This window comes from Xenopus tropicalis, chromosome 6, assembly GCF_000004195.4.
Source record: "Xenopus tropicalis strain Nigerian chromosome 6, UCB_Xtro_10.0, whole genome shotgun sequence".
NCBI classification, from domain to species: domain Eukaryota; kingdom Metazoa; phylum Chordata; class Amphibia; order Anura; family Pipidae; genus Xenopus; species Xenopus tropicalis.
Window position 1 is genome coordinate 33,161,305 of NC_030682.2, and position 21,091 is coordinate 33,182,395.

At 39.0% G+C, this 21,091-nt stretch overlaps 1 protein-coding gene across 3 annotated transcripts in view; it reads left to right on the forward strand.

Moving 5' to 3' along the window:
* Window positions 1-21,091, forward strand: part of ppp1r9a (protein phosphatase 1 regulatory subunit 9A) — a 108,317-nt gene that overhangs the window by 58,709 nt on the left and 28,517 nt on the right. For all 3 annotated transcript variants that reach the window (XM_002940634.5, XM_004915417.4, XM_004915418.4), the window contains exons 4-6: window positions 146-266; window positions 8,875-8,979; window positions 12,460-12,595. In XM_002940634.5, coding sequence (XP_002940680.2) covers window positions 146-266; window positions 8,875-8,979; window positions 12,460-12,595 — 362 coding nt within the window. The remainder of the gene's footprint in view (window positions 1-145; window positions 267-8,874; window positions 8,980-12,459; window positions 12,596-21,091) is intronic.

Here is a 21,091-nt window from a genome sequence, read left to right on the forward strand (position 1 = left end):
GCCTCAACATTATCATATGTTTGTACATGCTGTGTTTGTTGCTATAGCTACAGTAGATGTATATCTGAAGACAAATTGAGAAATACATTCTAGATTTAACCTTTAAACTGACCCTTTTAATCAAAATCACATTTTTGAATTGCAGATGAAGATGGTCTCGGAGTCAGCATTATTGGCATGGGAGTTGGAGCAGACACTGGCCTGGAAAAGCTTGGTATATTTGTCAAAACGGTTACTGAAGGAGGGGCAGCACAAAGGGATGGAAGGTATGTACATGCAGTAAATGTCTTTACATCAGCAGATCAGAGAAAATGAGTGTCGATCCTCCCATTCTCATAAAATAAAAATCTACTGGTAAATCTGGCCTAAAGCCTGCTCTAGGTTGTCCAAATAGAGGGGAAGAAGAGCTAACCTGTGTAAATACAGATAATCTTTTTTTTTTTTACACACTTGTGTTAAGATGAGATATTTCTCAATTAATTTTCTCAATAAGTCATTAATTTTTGGGGACTTCTATATTGCTTGTATTCACATCCTGTGAAAGTCTTATTTTTAACATTGGCACCAAATAAATATTCTCTGTAGCCTAGCTGCAATTTTCAGGCTTCCATAAAGAACATTGGGGTCAGTTTCTCTATCTACATCCCCTTTGGGAGCTCCCAGAGATTGCCCCAAGCAATGACTAGAAATTGCTAGGTCTGTTACCATAGTAGTAGACTTATAAACCTGGCAGCTCATTTGAAATTATTTTTTGGATGCTTTTTTTATACGTATGCTTACTGAAGTTATCCAGTCGAGTGCCTTAAATCGTAATACCAGATATAGGTTTATAACTGTATTTTGTATTATTAGAAAATAATTCAGATACATATAGATAGTTCTCTGGTGCAGGTTTGAGAGGCTTCAGAAGGGTTTTTTTTTGCCTTCCCTTGGATCAGCTAGCAGTTAGGCAGGTATCATATAGACATAAAAGGTTGAACTCAAAAGATGTCTCTTTTCTTCAACTTTGAGTGTGGTGTAGACAGACAGAAGGGGAACTTGACCACTTCTGCCTACCCCTAGTTCTGGTCCTGCGGCCCATACAAAAGTGATGTCTACACTATACTCATAGTTACGTTTAGAGTGAACAAGAGGTTCACAAAAGGTGAAAGAACAATTATTCCCTCATTGCTTTGTAAAAATGGTGCAACAAAGGGGAGGGCACGTATCTCTCTCTTTACTCCTAATTCAGCTTTCTGAAGCTGCCTGATAATGTGTGAGGCATGTGATGAGCTCTTCACTGTAGCACATCACTTCCATCATGCACCATAATGTCTCCCTCCCCTCCTTGTTCTCTGATCCTCAGAAACCTCTGCCACTGGGGGAGGGGGGCAGTGAGGGGCATGCCCTGGGCGACACTGGTACTGATGGGCTGCCTTAAAGGGGAAGGAAAGGCTAAGTCACTTGGGGGTGCCAAAATGTTAGGCACCCCCAAGTGACTTAGATTGCTTACCTTGTACCCTGGGCTGGTGCCCCTGTTAGGAGAAAAAAGCACCAGCCCGGGGTACCTGTAGGAAGCGCTTCCTCCTTCCTTTTTCTTCTGCCGGCGAAATCCGTCGGCCGGCGCATGCGCAGTAGAGTGAAAAGCCGACACATTTTCTAGAACAGGCAGCCATCTCTAAAAAGGTATTCTCCCTTCCTTTCCCTCCTTGCTTCATACTGCACATGTGTTTCATTCCCTCCTCCCCCTCCCCTCTGCCAGATCCGCTTCTGATTGGCTGGTGGGCATGTGTAGCTCAGAACAGGAGACAGGATCAAGTTACACACATGCTCAGAGAATGGGAAGGCTGCCGCTGGCACCTACAGGAAGGGGAGAGAGATTTCAGTGATGTCACTGTAGTCTTCACACTGCTGTAGGCTGCCAGCACCATATCTCAGAGAAGCAAGCAGGGATCTGGGAATTTAGATACTTAAAGATTAAAGATACTTAAGTACTTAAAAAGAATGCCTTTAGACTTACTTTTAATTTAAATTAACCTTTCATTGTCCTTTAAGCTTAGTCAGCTGCAACCTAAACCTCTGCATTTGGCTATCTGAGGAGCTGTATCTTGTAACCACCATCTGGGATTGGGACTGCACAATTCCTGATTTAGAAATGTGCCTTTTGCATTATTTTGTCATTTTCTTCCTGTACCTTAAGGGCTCTGGCACACGGGGAGATTAGTCGCCCGCGACAAAACTCCCTGTTCGCGGGCGACTAATCTCCCCGAGTTGCCTTCACCTTCACGCGGCGGCGCGGTTTCGCGCAAATCGCCAAAGTTGCCTCGCGAGGCTTTTTCGGCGATTTGCGGGCGACTAATCTCCCCGTGTGCCAGAGCCCTTAATGCTCAACTAAAACGTGAAAGTGCTGAAGATAGCTGTGTTGGCATTCACTTTATCAAGTAACGCTTTGAAATCTAAGATAAAGCAGGTCGGTAGCTTTTCAATCTCTAGATTTCGGAGTAAAGGTCCTGTTTGCTTTCTGTAGCTAGGTAACAAAATGATGAAAGGAATTCCTGCTATTAGAGTGTTCTCTTATTAAAACTGCACAGAAACGGCAAGTTTGCCTTATAATGCTATTTAGATACAGGCATAGTTTTTAGCTTTCATTATTATGAATCAAATTCTATGCCCTTTTAGCTTAAACACGATTATTTGGTGATGGCATATGTGCAGCTAGAAAAAGTGACTGCAAAACCTCTACTTTATGCTATTTAGCAAGGAATACAAGATTATTCATGCACCCCCTGGTTGGGCAGTGTACACTGCCAAGAGTTACCAGGTGGTTAAACTACTATCATGTGGGCCACAACGGTTTGGCACTGATTAAATCACCACACGTGTCTGCCTGTCACTAATCTTTGCACTGGCTTTTTCCACTACTCTCCACTAAGAGGGTGATGAGCAGATAGGAGTATTCTGTCCGTCGCTGACCACCACAGTTGTTTCAGTAGTACCTATTGCCAACTAAAATAGAGTCAGTGAATCTACTGTCCTCTTTATATTTACTTTGGTGCAATTCTTTGGGCACCTACCAAGACTTTGAATTGTATGTTTCAGGGACAGTCTGAAATTTGCATGCTGAATTAAATACTTTTTAGTAAAAAAAACAAATGCTGGGTATTTTGGCCACTGGGGCTCATGTACTAATATTGGTTAAACGTATGCTAGTTTAGTAACCGGAAGCAACCATTTTTTCTACTGTAGTACCCTGAACAAAGCAAATATCTAATTGATTTCAATGCGTTACTGTACAAACCTGCCCAGTGCTAGTAAATGGAAAATAGAAAATAAGTTATATCATTAGTACAGTAGTACATCATTGTACATTAGTACTATCTAATAAGGTTATTTTAAGTCGGCTTTGACAACATCTGTAGAAGAACTTGGCCCACGTGGCCACCAATCTCCTAGGTGACTTTTAACATCCCTGCTGCATGTGGCAGGTGATTCATTTAATACATACATTCAATAATTAGCCATTCTGGATTCTGCCTGATATCTTGTGCCATTTCCCATCAAGAACACCGTTAATATAGCGTCAGAATGTGACTGCCCATAAATCCCATGCAGTCTTTTTCTAAAAATAACTATTAATATAGCTGATAATGATTATAAATCCCTGATTGGATACAGGCCGTGCTGCAGGATGCAATAAGCCATAGAAAACATGAATAATGCTTTTCTTCTTTGATCTGATTGGACTTCATGCTACAGTAGATCAATGCACACTGTGTCCTTTCAAAAGATATCATCTGCCTTTTTTCTGCAAAAATGAGTGCGGGCCAATCATTTCTATTTTTTTCTCCAAAATCCTTATTAATTTTGATTAATTTTGCTGCTTGTGCTTAGTAGTTGGTTGTTTTTTGTTTTTTTTAAAGATGCCTTTATTGCTCTCATTGTATTAAATGTCTTCAGTCTTGCTTATGGGAAGATAAGCTGCTTTACTGGGACTAATGCACAGCTTTATTCTGTCAGTTATGATGAGGGAATTTATCATTGTTTGGCAGTCGCACCATTTACAGAGCTTTTAACCCCCCTTCCTATTTTTTTGGGAGATACCCGATTTAGCTTGTTTCCCCCTGTCCCCTGTCACCATATGTTCATAGTGCATAGGTCTCAGGTCAGCTCAGGTCTCAGTGCTTCCTTTCAGGGCATGCTTGTGGCCCTTATATCTGAGCATTGTAAATGATCACTCATTCAGATCTGTTTGAGTGATATAATAGTGAAACAAGAGATATGAGGGCAGTGTGGTCAAACATGGAGGGCCACAGTGGCCCCAACAGATCGTTTGCCTGTAACCAAATGCACAGCTCTCTGAGATTATTACTAGCTCAGTGCCATGTGGATATAATCTCTAATAGTGTAGTGTTTGACCCAATCACTGCAGGGGCACCAAGTACCTAATAAAACATTAAAAAAAAACAATTTACAAGCGTTTATATACAAGGTATTTAAAATATTTTTCTCCTTCCTTTTAATATTTCAAAGCTTTACACAGCGCTCTGTTACATGTGGATAACACACCTAAGTGCCAGCAATTGGCATTATACCAAAGCTTAGTAGCTGAACTGATCCAGCATTTCTTTGTTAGTCCCTATAACAGAATGGATACATGGCACTCACCAGCTAAAGGGAGGGTTGCTGTAACACCTGTATATACAGTGGCTTGCAAAAGTATTCGGCCCCCTTGAACTTTTCCACATTTTGTCACATTACAGCCACAAACATGAATCAATTTTATTGGAATTCCACGTGAAAGACCAATACAAAGTGGTGTACACGTGAGAAGTGGAACGAAAATCATACATGATTCCAAACATTTTTTACAAATAAATAACTGCAAAGTGGGGTGTGCGTAATTATTCAGCCCCCTGAGTCAATACTTTGTAGAACCACCTTTTGCTGCAATTACAGCTGCCAGGCTTTTAGGGTATGTCTCTACCAGCTTTGCACATCTACAGACTGAAATCCTTGCCCATTCTTCTTTGCAAAACAGCTCCAGCTCAGTCAGATTAGATGGACAGCGTTTGTGAACAGCAGTTTTCAGATCTTGCCACAGATTCTCCATTGGATTTAGATCTGGACTTTGACTGGGCCATTCTAACACATGGATATGTTTTGTTTTAAACCATTCCATTGTTGCCCTGGCTTTATGTTTAGGGTCGTTGTCCTGCTGGAAGGTGAACCTCCGCCCCAGTCTCAAGTCTTTTGCAGACTCCAAGAGGTTTTCTTCCAAGATTGCCCTGTATTTGGCTCCATCCATCTTCCCATCAACTCTGACCAGCTTCCCTGTCCCTGCTGAAGAGAAGCACCCCCAGAGCATGATGCCACCACCATATTTGACAGTGGGGATGGTGTGTTCAGAGTGATGTGCAGTGTTAGTTTTCCGCCACACATAGCGTTTTGCATTTTGGCCAAAAAGTTCCATTTTGGTCTCATCTGACCAGAGCACCTTCTTCCACATGTTTGCTGTGTCCCCCACATGGCTTGTGGCAAACTGCAAATGGGACTTCTTATGGTTTTCTGTTAACAATGGCTTTCTTCTTGCCACTCTTCCATAAAGGCCAACTTTGTGCAGTGCACGACTAATAGTTGTCCTATGGACAGATTCCCTCACCTGAGCTGTAGATCTCTGCAGCTCCCCCAGAGTCACCATGAGCCTCTTGGCTGCATTTCTGATCAGCGCTCTCCTTGTTCGGCCTGTGAGTTTAGGTGGACGGCCTTGTCTTGGTAGGTTTACAGTTGTGCCATACTGAATGATTGCTTGAACAGTGCTCCGTGGGATGTTCAAGGCTTTGGAAATCTTTTTGTAGCCTAAGCCTGCTTTAAATTTCTCAATAACTTTATCCCTGACCTGTCTGGTGTGTTCTTTGGACTTCATGGTGTTGTTGCTCCCAATATTCTCTTAGACAACCTCTGAGGCCGTCACAGAGCAGCTGTATTTGTACTGACATTAGATTACACACAGGCGCACTCTATTTAGTCATTAGCACTCATCAGGCAATGTCTATGGGCAACTGACTGCACTCAGACCAAAGGGGGCTGAATAATTACGCACACCCCACTTTGCAGTTATTTATTTGTAAAAAATGTTTGGAATCATGTATGATTTTTGTTCCACTTCTCACGTGTACACCACTTTGTATTGGTCTTTCACGTGGAATTCCAATAAAATTGATTCATGTTTGTGGCTGTAATGTGACAAAATGTGGAAAAGTTCAAGGGGGCCGAATACTTTTGCAAGCCACTGTATGCATGTATGTTCCTGTATGTATCAGTGCATACATATTCCACAATTCCATTTTTCTGTGATTCTCCTCCTTCTTGGGTCTGTTGATGACAGAACATGCAAGGCATTGTGGGAATTGGAGTCTTGTCTGGAGGGAGGACAACTATTGTGTCAATTATACATATTCTAAAATATACTAATAACTTTTTGCATTATAACTACATCCCTCTGATTTGCTTCATAATATGGTATACAATAAACAATCGGCTGTTTACACCCACCCTTCACCATACTAGAAGTTATGCCCCTGATCCCTCCAACTCTCCTGCTGTATCTTATGGGAAGCCTGGAGCCTTTGCAATATGGCCCTGTTGCAGTTCACTGCACAGAAAAAAATACTTCAGCCTAATCGCCAGATCCAGAAAATGAATAAAAGGGAAGATTAGTCTTTCTGGGCTGCCCTTACCAAGGAATCTGTATATCAGCCTATGCCTTATAATTAATCATCATTCCCTTTATTCTCCAAGGGCTTCATTAATTAGAGGAGTGGTATAACTTAAAGTTAACTTTTTGTATGTTAGAATGTCCTATTTCTAGCAACTTTGCTTTGGTCTTCATAATTTTTTTTTATAGTTTTTTAATGATTTGTCTTCCCTTTCTGCCTCTTTTAAGATTTTAAATGACCTCTGAGAGCCAAAAATACTATTGCTCTGTGAGGCTACAATTTTATTGTTATTTTTACTTTTTATTATTACTTTTCTTTTCAGTCCCTTGCCTATTCATATGCCAGTCTCTCATTCTGCCTGGTTGCTGGGGTAAATAAGACTCTAGCAACCAGATAGCTGTTGAAATACTAAACCGGAATACTGTTCAATCTCAGAATATCTCTCTCTACCACTCTACCATAATGAAAGTTATTGGAAAGGTGAACTACCACTCTTTTTTTATATACAAACAATTGTCTCAATAACAGAACTCCTGATTTTTGTAAAGAGATTTGGCTACAACTTCTGATTATTTCATTATCATGTGTCAGTGTGACAGCATGCATGGTGTCATGTTGTTTCATTGCAGCCATACATTGATAGAAATTCCAAGAAAAGTGTCTGCAGTTAGGGAAAAACACTCTCTCTTTCATACCACAGGAAAGAACTAGTTAAGATATATAAACAATGACGTAGAAGGAAGCACCACTGTTTGTCTGCCAGCTATGGTGCTTAATGGTCCCTATTTGATTGCCAGTTTCTTGGAACACATGTAGAACCTCTTACCTATTGAGTTATGGTGTCTACATCTCTGTGTAAATGTCCTAAAATCGGTATCATGAGTTCATCAGTGATGCTCAATAAATTAGTTAAAAAATCACTGGACAGTGAGAGCCCCAATTGTGCACGATTGCTAGAACACAGATTTGAAGATAGAAAGATATCTTGTAGAACGAGACAGAACAGAACTGTAAGCCAGAAGGTTAGTTACAAGTGCACAAACAGCCAAAATACAAGATATACCCGTTTCCAGTTACTAAGGAGATCACTCTCTTCCCCATGTTTTGGAAAATCCTCCCACAGTCCTGTCAGACTTGGTCTAAAGGGGAAGAATGTTAAATATTAAGGATGCACATCAGAAGAAAATAATTTAGATGGATTTGTTCTGCTGGTAAATGTGTAATGTGAATACTGGGAGCCTCAAACTGCTTGTAATCCCAAAATGGGAGCTATTTAATCTAATCAGTTTAGGGCATGCCTCCCCCAGTGTTTAGTCTAGAGAAATCTTATCCTTTTTAATGGAAAAGACATTCCCCCATTTACGTTATTGCTTTCTATCATTTAAACATGGTTTTAAGACTTAAGTGTAACTATGTAAGACATATGTAACTATGTAACGGTTGCTGTAGATTTGCAAAATGTGCCAAATATAAGACTGACCAGTCATTTCCCACTGCCAGTTCAATGAGGGGAAATTTAGACTTCAGAGCAAGGCTGGGAAGCGATTTTGTCATGATTATTATGGTGTTAATTTTATTGCTAAATTACAGAGTGTACATTGGAAATAATTAATTCTACCAAGTTGCTCTTGAACCAATAAATGTATTTTTTAGTTGTAATATTGGTGTGTGGTCATTGTGCAGAGCTTTCACAATGATCTAGCGCTGCACAATAGAGCAATAGATAAGTTATAGTTTCTCCTACTAAATGTAACTGGAGGAGTCATGAACCAGACGGGTGTTTTGCTATTGAGTGCTATGCTCATATCTACCACTAGGTGGGGCATGGAAGTATTTTTAGCTTTACATGTCAGGGTGCTTTTATCCTGCCCTTTACCTGCCCATTGTTCTGTTGCTGCTTGGAGAGAAAGGGTGGGGGTGACATCACTACAATTTGCAGCACAGCATTAAAAATTATTAGAGCACAGGTCACATGGCTGGGGGCACCTGGGAAACTAAGAATATGTCTAGCCCCTTCTCAAATTTCAAACTTAAATTTAAAAAAATCTGTTTTACATCGGAAATAATGGGCATGATGAGAATAACTCTTTCATAGTTCAGTAGAGGGAATGTACAGTGCATTTTATTCTAGCACAAATGTATATTTTTATATTTAACTGTGTTTTGTGTTTTCTAACAGAATTCAAGTCAATGACCAAATAATAGAAGTGGACGGGATAAGCCTCGTTGGCGTTACCCAAAACTTTGCTGCCACTGTTCTCAGGAACACCAAAGGGAAAGTCAGGTAATACTAAAAACTGGTTTTGAAATCCACTGATTCTCTTGGATATTTTACAGAATATTATTTATGGTTCTCTATGTTTGTCACAAACTAGGGGGGCATTCAGATTTTAATTCCAGCATTATGGAAAGCAACATTCTCTTTGGCCCCTAATGAAAAGAACTAAAGTAGATCACCTGATCCAGGTTCATGATGCCCAAACAAATTGCTCAATTCATTTTGCCCATAGAAATACCATTCTTGTAAAATCAATGAAAGAAACCTATTCTCTGCTTTCTCATTAATTACAGGCATTTTGGTGGAATGTATTTCCTGATTAATAGAGTTTTAAGCTGGCCATATATGGGCATAGTTAAGCTGCCGATTTAGCTTCTTCAGCTTGCTGAATTTAAAACGAAATAATTGAAAAACCACCCACTATAGAGACTGCACATAAATATGCCCCCAGCATATGTTAGCGAAGTCACACGTACAGGTGGACGTGATGTCACTTCTGGCAACGTGTGACGTCACTGCCTCGGCTCAGTATTACGCTTATCCCCCAAGGGTGAGGCAAGTCTTTGGCAGCAGATGTGGAGGTTTTTTTTATAAGATTTTTTTTTTTTAATTAATCTATAATATAGGCACCTGAGTGCTCCCTCCTAAAGCTGCTGCCATAGGCACAGGCCCTTGGGTGCCTATATATAAATATGGCCCTGGTTTTACCCAGAATTATCCAGAATGTAGCATGCTCCGCTATTTACCAATGCAGATGTCAATTTGTGCCAAATCTTATGCAAGTCACTGGTCAAAGGAGAAGGAAAGTAATTTTGGCAATTTACTGCCAATAGATTTGCCACATTAGTGCCACCTAGAACACTGTATTTATTCTGCAGAAAGCATTACCATACCTGAGAAGCTTTCTCCGTTTGCTTAAGAATGCAGCTGCCATTTTAAGTAGCTTCTTGCTGCAGCTCTAGCCCTTATAGCTCGGATCACACATACCTAAGGGAGGGGGAGGGAGTTCTTAGAATTCTTGTGGGAGGGGGAAACAGGAGAGAGGAGAGAGCTGCACAGACTCTGGCCCCAGGAATTAATGAGAGAGGAAGTTGGACACCCCAACAACATGTTTACAAAAAAGGAGGCAAGAAATCCTGTGTTTCCTTTGATAGAGGACTCAGTACAGATTTTCTGTGAGTCCTTATGGCTGTACTTACATTGACCTTTCTGATAAAAATTACTAAGCTTTTACCTTTCCTTCTCCTTTAAGTACATGAAGCATGCACATACCCACAGAGAATGCTATTCTCCAGTTGCAGATTAGTTGAATGCGTAGGTGCAAAAGCTGGTAGTTACTCCTCTTCATTGCAGGTGTAAGTTTCAGGGCCACATTGCATCCATGCCCCCTGTACCTTGTGTGCAACTTCATGAAATCCAACAAAGCAAGCTATACCTGCACGTTGGCTGCAGGGCCAAGTCGCAAGGAGCCTGTATAGGTGCTATAATTTTTGCATATCACTATAATAGTATAAGAATAAATCAGCCTATGGTATCTGTGGTATCTTGCCCTTCTCATACACAAAACAACACTGACATTTTTTTCAGGAAGGAAGGAACAGAGAAATATGATTACCTTGTCCTGGTGTTGCAAATGGATACGTTAGCATTTAAATATGCACATAAGCCTGGAATTAGTTCCCTAACTTATTAACCTGATTTCCCCAGACTGATTGTAGAGCAGTTCAGGCACAATAAAATGTATCCTTTCAGTCTTAATGAAATGATATGAATCTTACTATTTTTGACCCAGTCACTGCTGCTGCCGAATGGTTTTTATTTTATAGCGTGCGTAATATTTCTTGCTAGCGAGTGTGCCTGCTGAATGCCAATCGTCCTAATTAGCAAGACAGACACTGTGAGTGCTCCTTGGTTTATGACCCGCAGATTAATGTGATTTCATTTGAAAGCCGTGTGCATAAGTGTTTCCTTTCTTAGGAATAATTGAAAAACCCGCATTTGATTTTCTAAGGGCAAAACTGTATTTACTGGGTGTTTAATGGAGTTGTAAAATTAGATAGAAAAAGGTTGCTAGGACTACAGTTGTTGTGGACAACTTCTAAGATATAAGATGGCGGCTTTAAAAAGGATATGAAACTGTGTAGGAATAGGGGATTTGCTGATTATGATTATTACTGACATGCATTTATAAAGTTCCAACAGATCTGCAGCGCTGTATAATAAGTGGGTTTATACATTGGACATACAGAATTACATACAAAGCAACCAATAACCAGTACTGAGAAAACCGCTAATGAAGGCTTCCTTTTTAATAGACCCAATTCTAATATAAGACTACTGATGCTTGGGTCACTCAGGGGAAAATTCAGTGGTGAATTGCTAACGTGCTGTTATTCAAAGGGGGATCTCTTTCTCCGCCTGAAAACAACAGGCCTGTTAGTCTGACATCAGTAGTAGGAAAGCTGTTGGAATGAGTTGTAAAGGATAGGATGCTTGCAAATTACAATACTATAAGTTTGTGCAGCATGGTTTTATGCGTGGTAGATCTTGCCAGACTAATTTAATTGCCTTTTATGAGGAGGTGAGCAGGATGGCAGTGGATGGCCTGGAACATAATATTTGTATTTGGATAATAAACTGGCTGAAGGATAGATTGCAAAAAAAGGTGGAGGTGGGCATAAAAAGTTCTCTAGAAAGTTTCTATTTCTGCTGACGACACTAAATTGTGGAAAACTATAAGTTCCATGCAGGATGTTGACACTTTGCAGAGCGGTTTCGCAGAATTGGAAAACTCCCAGCAAACTGGAAAATGAGGTTCAATGTTGAAAAGTGCAAAGTTATGCAATGTGGTAGAAATAAAATAAATGCAATTTATACGCTAAATGGTAGTGTGTTGGGGGATCCTTAATTGATAAGGATTTGGGGATTTTTGTAGATAACAAGTTGTCTAATTCCAGATAGTGTCATTCTGTGGCTACTAAAGCAAATAAAGTGCTGTCTTGTATAAAAAAGGCATTGACTCAAGGGATGAAAACATAATTTTGCCCCTTTATAGGTCCCTGGTAAGGCTTAACTATGTAGCTATGACACAAGGAAAAGAGAGCCCTGCCCAAAATAGAGTTTATTAATAACCTGCCTAAATGGTGGTGGTTGGCTTATGCCAAGGCACCTTGGCACCTTTGTGGCCCTCTATTAGTGTACCTGTGTTTAGTCTATCCATCTAACAATACTGTGTGCACCTCATACATACCCCTACTTTACCGTACATTAAGGACTGTTCTATAAGTATTGGTCCTCTGTTTTGAAGCCTGCCTCAATATTTTTACATTCATCTGATAACAGAGATCAGATGTAAAACACTTCCATAATGTTCTGTTTTAAGTTTGAGAAGCAATTAAGTGTTTTATTGTCCCGGTGAGCCCAACAGAACCATCTTCCACAACTGTATAAATGTATTTCTCATTTTAAGCTTGAATTTCTTTGCAGATTTATTATAGGACGGGAAAAACCTGGCCAAATTAGTGAGGTTGCCCAGCTGATCAGCCAGACTCTTGAGCAAGAACGGCGCCAGAGGGAAATGCTGGAACAACATTATGCACAATACGATGCAGATGATGACGAGGTAATGCTGCTAATGCGGTAAAGGGATTGTGTTATTAAAGGGCATATTTACTCCCATTTTTGCATAATAGAGTTCTAAAAAAACTTTCCAATATACAGTATGCTACAAATTTTATTGAGTTTTTCTGTAAATATAATTGGTATTGAACACAGTATCTATGACTGCTCTATTGCTATTCCTTCTTCTGCTTGTTCTGGTATCACATATATACCATTGAAGCAGTAGTCAGCTCTCCTCCAGCTATGACACCAGTTCCCAGAATACCTTGCATGAGAAGAAGGAGAATTACAGACCCATGCAAGGCATTTTGGAGAAGACAGACATAGACACGGTCACAAAGGTGCCAGACAAAAAAAATTTTTTTTTAGGTTCTGTTCCTACCATGTCAGCAGTTGCTGGACCTGTTGCCAGTTGGCGGTAACAAATGAAGGCCAAAGAAAATCATTTGCAGAAGACAAAGAGAGGATTTCTTAACAAGGACATATAAATGCAGACAATATGGTAGTTAATCCTGCGGTGCAATTAAAATCAGCTAAATAAATAGTCTATTTTGTTGCATGTAGATGTTCTAATTCTGTCTCTGGCAATTACCTGCACCTATTCACCAATTAGATTGTATAGTTTTGCACTGTGGCAGCTAGGAATGACCCAGGGCTTCTATGATACTTTTACTTGTAGGTTTCTAGTGCAGTCCCTTCCTTATGCTTGTTACAAAACAAGCCAGCAGAATGCACCCATGTGACATATAATCAAATAGAACTTAATGTAGTTATAAGATTTAAGAATTGTGTGATCACTGAGATTTGAAGAGAGGTAGAAATTGAAAAAACAACCGGTTTAACATGTATCTGTTTATTGGAAATGCAATTACTGTGCTCATTTGGCTTGGCGTGGGAATGGAGACTTGGTCCAGACTGAGATTCAAAATAGGCCTTGACATTTCACAGAGGCAGCCTCTCTGGCATTTGCCAGAATCTATATATGCCAGTCCAGGCCTAGCGGTGACATTGTCATGCTAAATGTTTTGTTTTTGATACTTTTCTAGTTTTCTCTTTACCCATGCACATTATGTACAGGTTTGAAAATGAAAACCCTTTTTCTAAACTGTGGCCTAAACAGGAATAGTTGTTCTAGAATTTTTTTAGTCCTACTTTGAAGGCCAGGTCCAACCTTGTTTTATTAGCAGTTCACCAATAATTCAGCTAAAACAACTAATAAGTACTTGTCCCAAAGCTCAACCTAAATAAGCCTTAAGTTGGTCTTTATGAATATCTATGGGGAGTACACGGGCATTCTCTGGAAATGGCATAACTAGGGTTGGGGTCCAGTTTATTTGTAGGTGAGCGCATGGGTGACCTGTGACTTGTGCAATTTAACCTTTTGGAGGAAGGTTGGGGGGGGAGGCCCATGCCCTTTATGTTTACCCACTGATTTTAGGGATTGAATTGTATCAGATTCACCATGCTTTCAAGGCATGCTTTCCTTTGGAAGCTTTTTACTATCAAGCTACATGTCTTAAATTGAAATATATATCTATATACTTGTTTCAGTTATAGGTCCAGCAAGAGTAATGTTGTTGGATTGTTTAAAGGGGATCTCCACTCAGAAATAGTTTTTGAATAATGAAAACAAATGTAATGCTAAGCAGCTTTCCAATACACATTATTAAATGTTAAATGTATTTATAAATGGAATAGCCATGAAAAGTATTATATATACATGCATATGCTTACACTGCACTCTGGGGTCTGACTACTAAAACAGTGTAGCTGAAGCAGAGAGGGGGATGAACAGATGCTTTCTTCAAGAGCAATTGCATTAACAAATAACTTTAAATCCACTGACATTAATGTACATTGAAAAGTTGCGTAGAATTAGTTTTTCTTTCAATATGCATTGTTGGACATTCTCTTCATAAACTCCTTTAGCATAACTTCCATCTATTGAACCAATGTATTTTAATGACTTTTAAAATTGCAGAAAGTACAGGATAAGCTAAGAATATTGCAGCCTACTGCTCCACACTGAATGCCCATTGATAGAGTTAAGGGATGCGACCAGCTAAAGAAGAGAATGTAGTTTCTGCTACGGCAAGCCAGATGGTCACCTACAACCTGCCATTTAGATGCAGTGGGTGTACACTTGTGCTATGTATAAGGTTACCATAAGTCCCTGTTTTTGGGGGACTGACTCTTATTCAGTTTCCCTGTCCTGTGAACAAATAAATAAGGTTGAGGAGACTGCCTCACACAGACAAAAGCAAACAAAAGGAATTCTGGGAACGAATTCCAGACTCTTAAAAAAAAAAGCTGATCAGAAAACCCTACACTACACTGATGAGCCCCCAATAAGGGCGAAACCGGTCTGTAGTTGGGAATCTGATCAGCTATTGTCCTGGCTTCAGCTTCAAACCCAGTGGGTGAGCTGTAGCCTATAGGATAAACCCATGTAAATGGGATTTTTTTAAGAGTCTGGAATTCGTTCCCAGAATTCCTTTTGTTTGCCTGTCCTGTGAAAAACTGACCCTGGCAAGTGTCCCCGCCTCTGAAGGCTGTCCCCATGACAACAGAGCTGCTCCCTAGCCCATTGTTGCTACTCTAGGACAGGAGGAAGGAAGTAGTGAACTGTCACCTGATCAATTTCTATTCTTCTACAGCTTCAAACTTCCCAAACCAGCTTTTCTGTTTCTGAAGGAAGCAATATGTAGAAAATTATTTTTGGGATTTTCTAGTGAAATATATTCAGACTAAAATATGTGGCTGCGACATTGCGTGGGTGTACGGCAATAAGGGAGTGGCCAAAAAGTGGGCATGGATTTCAGTTTTGAAATCTAATAACCTTAGCTGAGTGTATTGTTAGGAATTATAGTGGTGGCACTTACCCATTCTCATCCTTCAGTCAGCAGCTGGTATATATATTAATAAAGTATATGAATAAACTACACTACCTCATCCCATATGAATTTTCTCAGACTGGGAGCCTCTGCTGCCTTGACTTTTACACAAGGTGTTATTAAATCTTCAATCCATTTTATGTAACATAAATACTAGCGATAAATATTTCCCCAAGAAGATAATTAAATTAGGCAGCAGTATGGCAGTGAATCCCAAGCAGGCAGGTGCTGAGATTGTGCACTCCAATCAGCTGCTTGTTGCACGGAAATACTAAATACATTACAGGCTGTTTCCCCTTGGCTTTCTGAGTTTGACGAGTCCTTTGGACTTCTCTATTACCACACAATGTGACAAATACCTCTCTATAAATTAGTTTGGGAGTCTTTAAATGTTCTCAATTGGTCAGTAATAATTAGTGGAATTGATTACAGGTATGGGATCCTTATCTAGAAAATCATTATCCTAATTATGGGAAGGCCATCTCCCATAGACTCCATCATAAACAAATAATTCTAATTTTGGAAACATTATATTCTTTTTATCTGTAATAAAAAAAACAGTAGTTTGTACTTGATGGTAATTAAGCTACATGAATATTTTTTTAGCAGACTTTAAAAGTCTGCCACAGTCTTAAAAAAAATCCTATACCGGTACTGCTGTGATTGGTCTGTAATAATATTTATTACAGTTGGATTGGTTGGATTTAAATTAATATCTATTGATTTTTTCTTAAACCCAAATTGTAATTGTTTTTTAGTAGGAAGAATTTTATTAGTTTATATACAGGTATGGGACCTGTTTCCAGATCTTCAATTTGGATCTCCATCACTTAAGTCTGCTAAACATCATTTAAATATTGAATAAACCCAATAGGATTGTTTTTGCCTCCAATAAGGATTCATTATATCTTAGCTGGGATCAAGTACAAGGTACTGTTTTATTATTACAGAGAAAAAGGAAAATCATTTTTAAAAATTAGAATTATTTGCTTACAATGGAGTCTATGGGAGATGGCCTTTCCGTAATTCTGAACTTTCTGGATAATGGTTTTCCGGATAAGAGATCCCATACCTGTATTAATATAAATGATATATGTATGAGTTTAACCTCTGTGTGTCCCTTCGGAAGGGCACAGTTTTTTCATTTCATTTATATATAAAACATATATATATATATATATATACATACACCTAAAACTTTTAAAAACTCCTTAAAATCCCTAAAAAAACCTCTATTCTATTAAACAGCCCTTGATATCTGATTAGTGACCTTTATCAGGCTTAAAAAAAAACCCAAAACACTTTTTTGCTGGAAGGTTTGTCACCCCCTCTAGTGGTAACAACTGCAACTGTGATGCTACTCAAATTTTCCTTTAAAGCAGGTTGAATGACATTCCTTACCATTTATTATAATGATATGATCATTGCTTTAGTTTATTAGACTCTTCTTTGTGTAAATTATTATAAACTGACTGCCCAATAAAGCTGCCAGTATACAAATTAATGCCACTGCCACATGAGAATAATAGCAGTTAGCATGTATTAAAGGGCTTGTTGTGACATTAAAGGAAACTACTGTCCTGTTATTTGACTGATTCAAAAGTATACTCTGAATACACCTAGGGGCATATTTACTATGCAATAAAGTCGTTTTTTTTTCGATATTTTCGATATTTATTAATGAGTACTCAATTTTTCCCATATTGTTTCTAGAAAATTTCGTTTTTTTAAAATTTTCCTCGAAAACTTTGTGTTTTCCAAGAATTACTGGAATAATAAAAGATTTATTCAATCAATGACAGCCTGTCCTTGACATATTTTTAAGGAAAAGTTAATGCACTTTCAAGTGGAAGTTTATCTCATCGTTTTCTATTACACACATTTTCAAGGGGAAGTTAATCCCATATTTGTTTTCTATTCCATTCAGTTTCAAGTGAAACCTCAACGCATTATTTTTTTCTAAGAATGAGCGCCAGTGCTCCTAAAATGGCTGCTGGAGCAATTCCTGTTTGGGTAATATAAAGCAGATTCATGGAAACAAACATCTGTTTAAACTCAAATTTTTTGAAAATGTATGATTTTTTCGTGCGACCGATAACAGCATTATCAATGATCGAGTTTACTTTGAATTTATACCATGTCGAGTTTATATGACTTTGAAGGCCAGAAAAAAACAAATTTTAGTAAATCAGCCCCATAGTGTAGGGTGGTCAGAGTCCCACCTCTGTGCCTAGAGGGTTATGAAATGACCCATGTCACCAATAACCCCTTTTTACCCCAATAACCAGGTTTGGGAGTAGGCAGCATTCATGTTCCCTCTGACGTTAGATATTTATTCACTTATTCTTAGTAGCCTGTTGGACATAGGGAAGAGTACTTTACTTTATCATTATCTGGTACCAAACTACAACACCCCCACCTCCAAGTTTCTTATTTTTGTTTTGAAAATTTCCTAAAGGAAAGATCTGCGGGCATATTGGCTGCAGAAATGCAGTACCTGGACATTCAGTAACTTTACATAGAATTCTGATTTTCTACCACATACTCCCTCTATCACACTATGTTATCAGTGAGCTGTGAGTTCCCCTGTGAAGGGCACTTTCATCCCAATGATGTTTGTTGCCCTGGGCAACCTTTCTGTGGATCACTTATTCTGAGCATGAGAACTCCCTGCTACTGCTGCTTAAAAATCTCTAAAAGATAATTTACATGCTTTGAAGACAAAATGCTTAAAAGAAGATAAAATGCAGAAAAAAAAATATAATTTATGGAAAAAATGTCTTTGGGTTACACATGTTCATGCTGCTGTGCACACTAATAAGAAAACTTGGACAGTATTGCCTGTTGTTACCATAGATATTTTTATTATTTGCTATTAAATATAGATTTTAAACGTTATCCACTCTTCCTTATCTGGAAACAGTTAACCCCTTTATTACCATCCCCTGTATCTTTATTTTCCTCTTTTGCACAAAATGGGGCAAATGTCAGGGTTTCCTAACTTGCATGCTAATGTGCATGGTTTTTTTTATTGCCACTGCCTTTGTTTATTTTAGATTGGAGGCATTTATATCTAGTAAAATCATAAGAATGCCAGTAAGGGCTATAGGGGGGTCAGTGTGCATTACCGAATGCAATCAGCATGTTTTTTACCCATAATGTGGTGTTTATTTTACCCAGAGTTCCAGTGTTGTTGCAGTTGCCAGTTCGAGTAATTGCGGCCAATTGGTACAAATGTACGCATTTGCAAGTGCAATTTGTAAGAATGTTCAGTTCCAGCATTTGGTGTGAAAGTGAAGTATGTGGCTTATCTGCACTGCTTCTATTGACGTAATCCTGTGGGAAGAGAGTGCTGTTCTGCCTCAGTAGTGCCCGGTTCAATGGTAGGAAGGTAGCACAACTAAATAGCAGTGCAAGGTGTGCATGTTGATGCAAGTACCTTTAATTCATGGGGTTTTTCATGCAACTGACTGCAGTGTTGTAAGTGAATGAGCCCTATAGTCTGGCCACGGTTTTACTGAAGGATATTTAATAGAGTTAGCCAACACCGCATTAATGTGACACTAAAGTCTTGCATTATTTCGACTAGTAATGCATTATTTACTTATTTTTTGTTTGGGGAGGAGTCTTACACTTAGATGAAGTTGGAAAAACCCCACCAGCACTTTATAAATATAAATGATGTCAGCATCACATTATGGTGCCATTAGGCACCCTGTTCTTTGTATGAATTATATAAGTCTGTAGTTATTTTTATGACTGTATTATTTTGGTGGCTCAGATTCGGAAAGGATCAGTGTGCATAAACATAATGCCTCCTTAGCAGGGGCAGAATTCTATTCATGTAATTTTATTATATACATGATTACTTTATGTAGTGATTTCTCTTACAAATTGTTATGGCAAATTGTATTCTTGTGTTCTGAATGTTCTGTAGTGAAACCCTTCTGTTTATGTAGTTAAATAACCACTTGAAGATAGAACCAATTCCTGTTTCAGGCATTTTGTAATTATTAAAATTCAAGGGGGTTGTAGGAGTGTTCCAAAGGCTTATATAAGTAGTGCTACTTATCTCGTAAAAACAAGAACAAAAAAAAAGACTGATCAATGCGTTGGCCCCGCGTTTTACCAGTCATTTTTTACTGTGTGTATAGTTTTTAAAAGTGGTGATTATTTCCTCACAAATTTATGATTATTAAAATGCAAAGCCACCATTGCCATAAATACAAACTGCATTTTGTTTTAGCTACTTAATAGAAAACTTAAAAAATATAAAGTCAGGATACAAGTAGTTCATTCAGATTCTCATTACATGGCAGCTTTTATAACACAAATAATCAGCCCCGTAGCATCAGTTTATATGACAAGCAAACATAATTTTCTGCTTGATCATTTTCATGGTCCACTAAGTTTAGTTTCTCAACAGCTGCCCAGAGTGCACTGAGCATGTGAGTGTCCTGTGTCTCATGTGGACAACTGAATGTTAGGCTGCTGCAGTAAGTTCAGTACAGGTATTGGACCTGTTATCCAGAATGATCGGGACCTGGGGTATTCCGGATAAGGGATCTTTCTGTAATTTGGATCTCCATACCCTAGGGGGCACATTTACTAACCCACGAACGGGCCGAATGCGTCCGATTGCGGTTTTTTCGTAATGATCGGTAATTTTGCGATTTTTTTCGGCGTCTTTACGATTTTTGCGTAAAAACTCGATTTTTTTCGGCGTCTTTACGATTTTTGCGTAAAAACGCGAGTTTTTCGGCGTCTTTACGATTTTGGCGTAAAAACGCGAGTTTTTCGTAGCCATTACGAAAGTTGCGCAAAGTCGCGATTTTTTCGTAGCGTTAAAACTTGCGCGAAACGTCGCGCCTTTTAAGTTTTAACGCTACGAAAAAGGTGCGACTTTGCGCGCAAGTGTTAACGCTACGAAAAAATCGCGACTTTGCGCAACTTTTGTAATGGCTACGAAAAACTCGCGTTTTTACGCAAAAATCGTAAAGACGCCGAAAAACTCGCGTTTTTACGCAAAAATCGTAAAGACGCCGAAAAGATCGCAAAAAATACGAAAAATCGCAAAATGTTCGTTTCCAATCGGAATTTTTCCAATTCGGATTCGAAATCGTGTCTTAGTAAATCAGCCCCTAAGTCTGCTAAAAAAATCATTTAAACATTAAGTAAACCCAGTAGAATTGTTTTGCCTCCAATAAGGATTCATTCTTAGTTGGGATCAAGTACAAGGTACTGTATCGTATTTTTACTGAAAAAAGGAAATATTTTTTAAAAATGTGAATTATTTCCTTAAAGAATAAGTAAACCTTTTTTTTTTCTATCAGTAAAATTACTCTAAACAGCCTCCAGAATTACCTACCTTTGTCCCAGCATTCTCTCTGACCTGGTTCCTCAGTCAGAAGGTGTTGGTTTTTCTTTGCTTCCTTGTGCAGAGTGAAGCCCCGCCCCCACTTCCTGTTCAGGTCTCTCATCAAAAAAAACAAAAAACCCTGCTAATGCACAGACTGGCTCCTGCTGCCTCCAGGCACGCGCAGAAGGCTCTCCAGGTCGACAACAGTAGTCGAATTGAAGAGAGAACTGAACAGGAAGCGCAC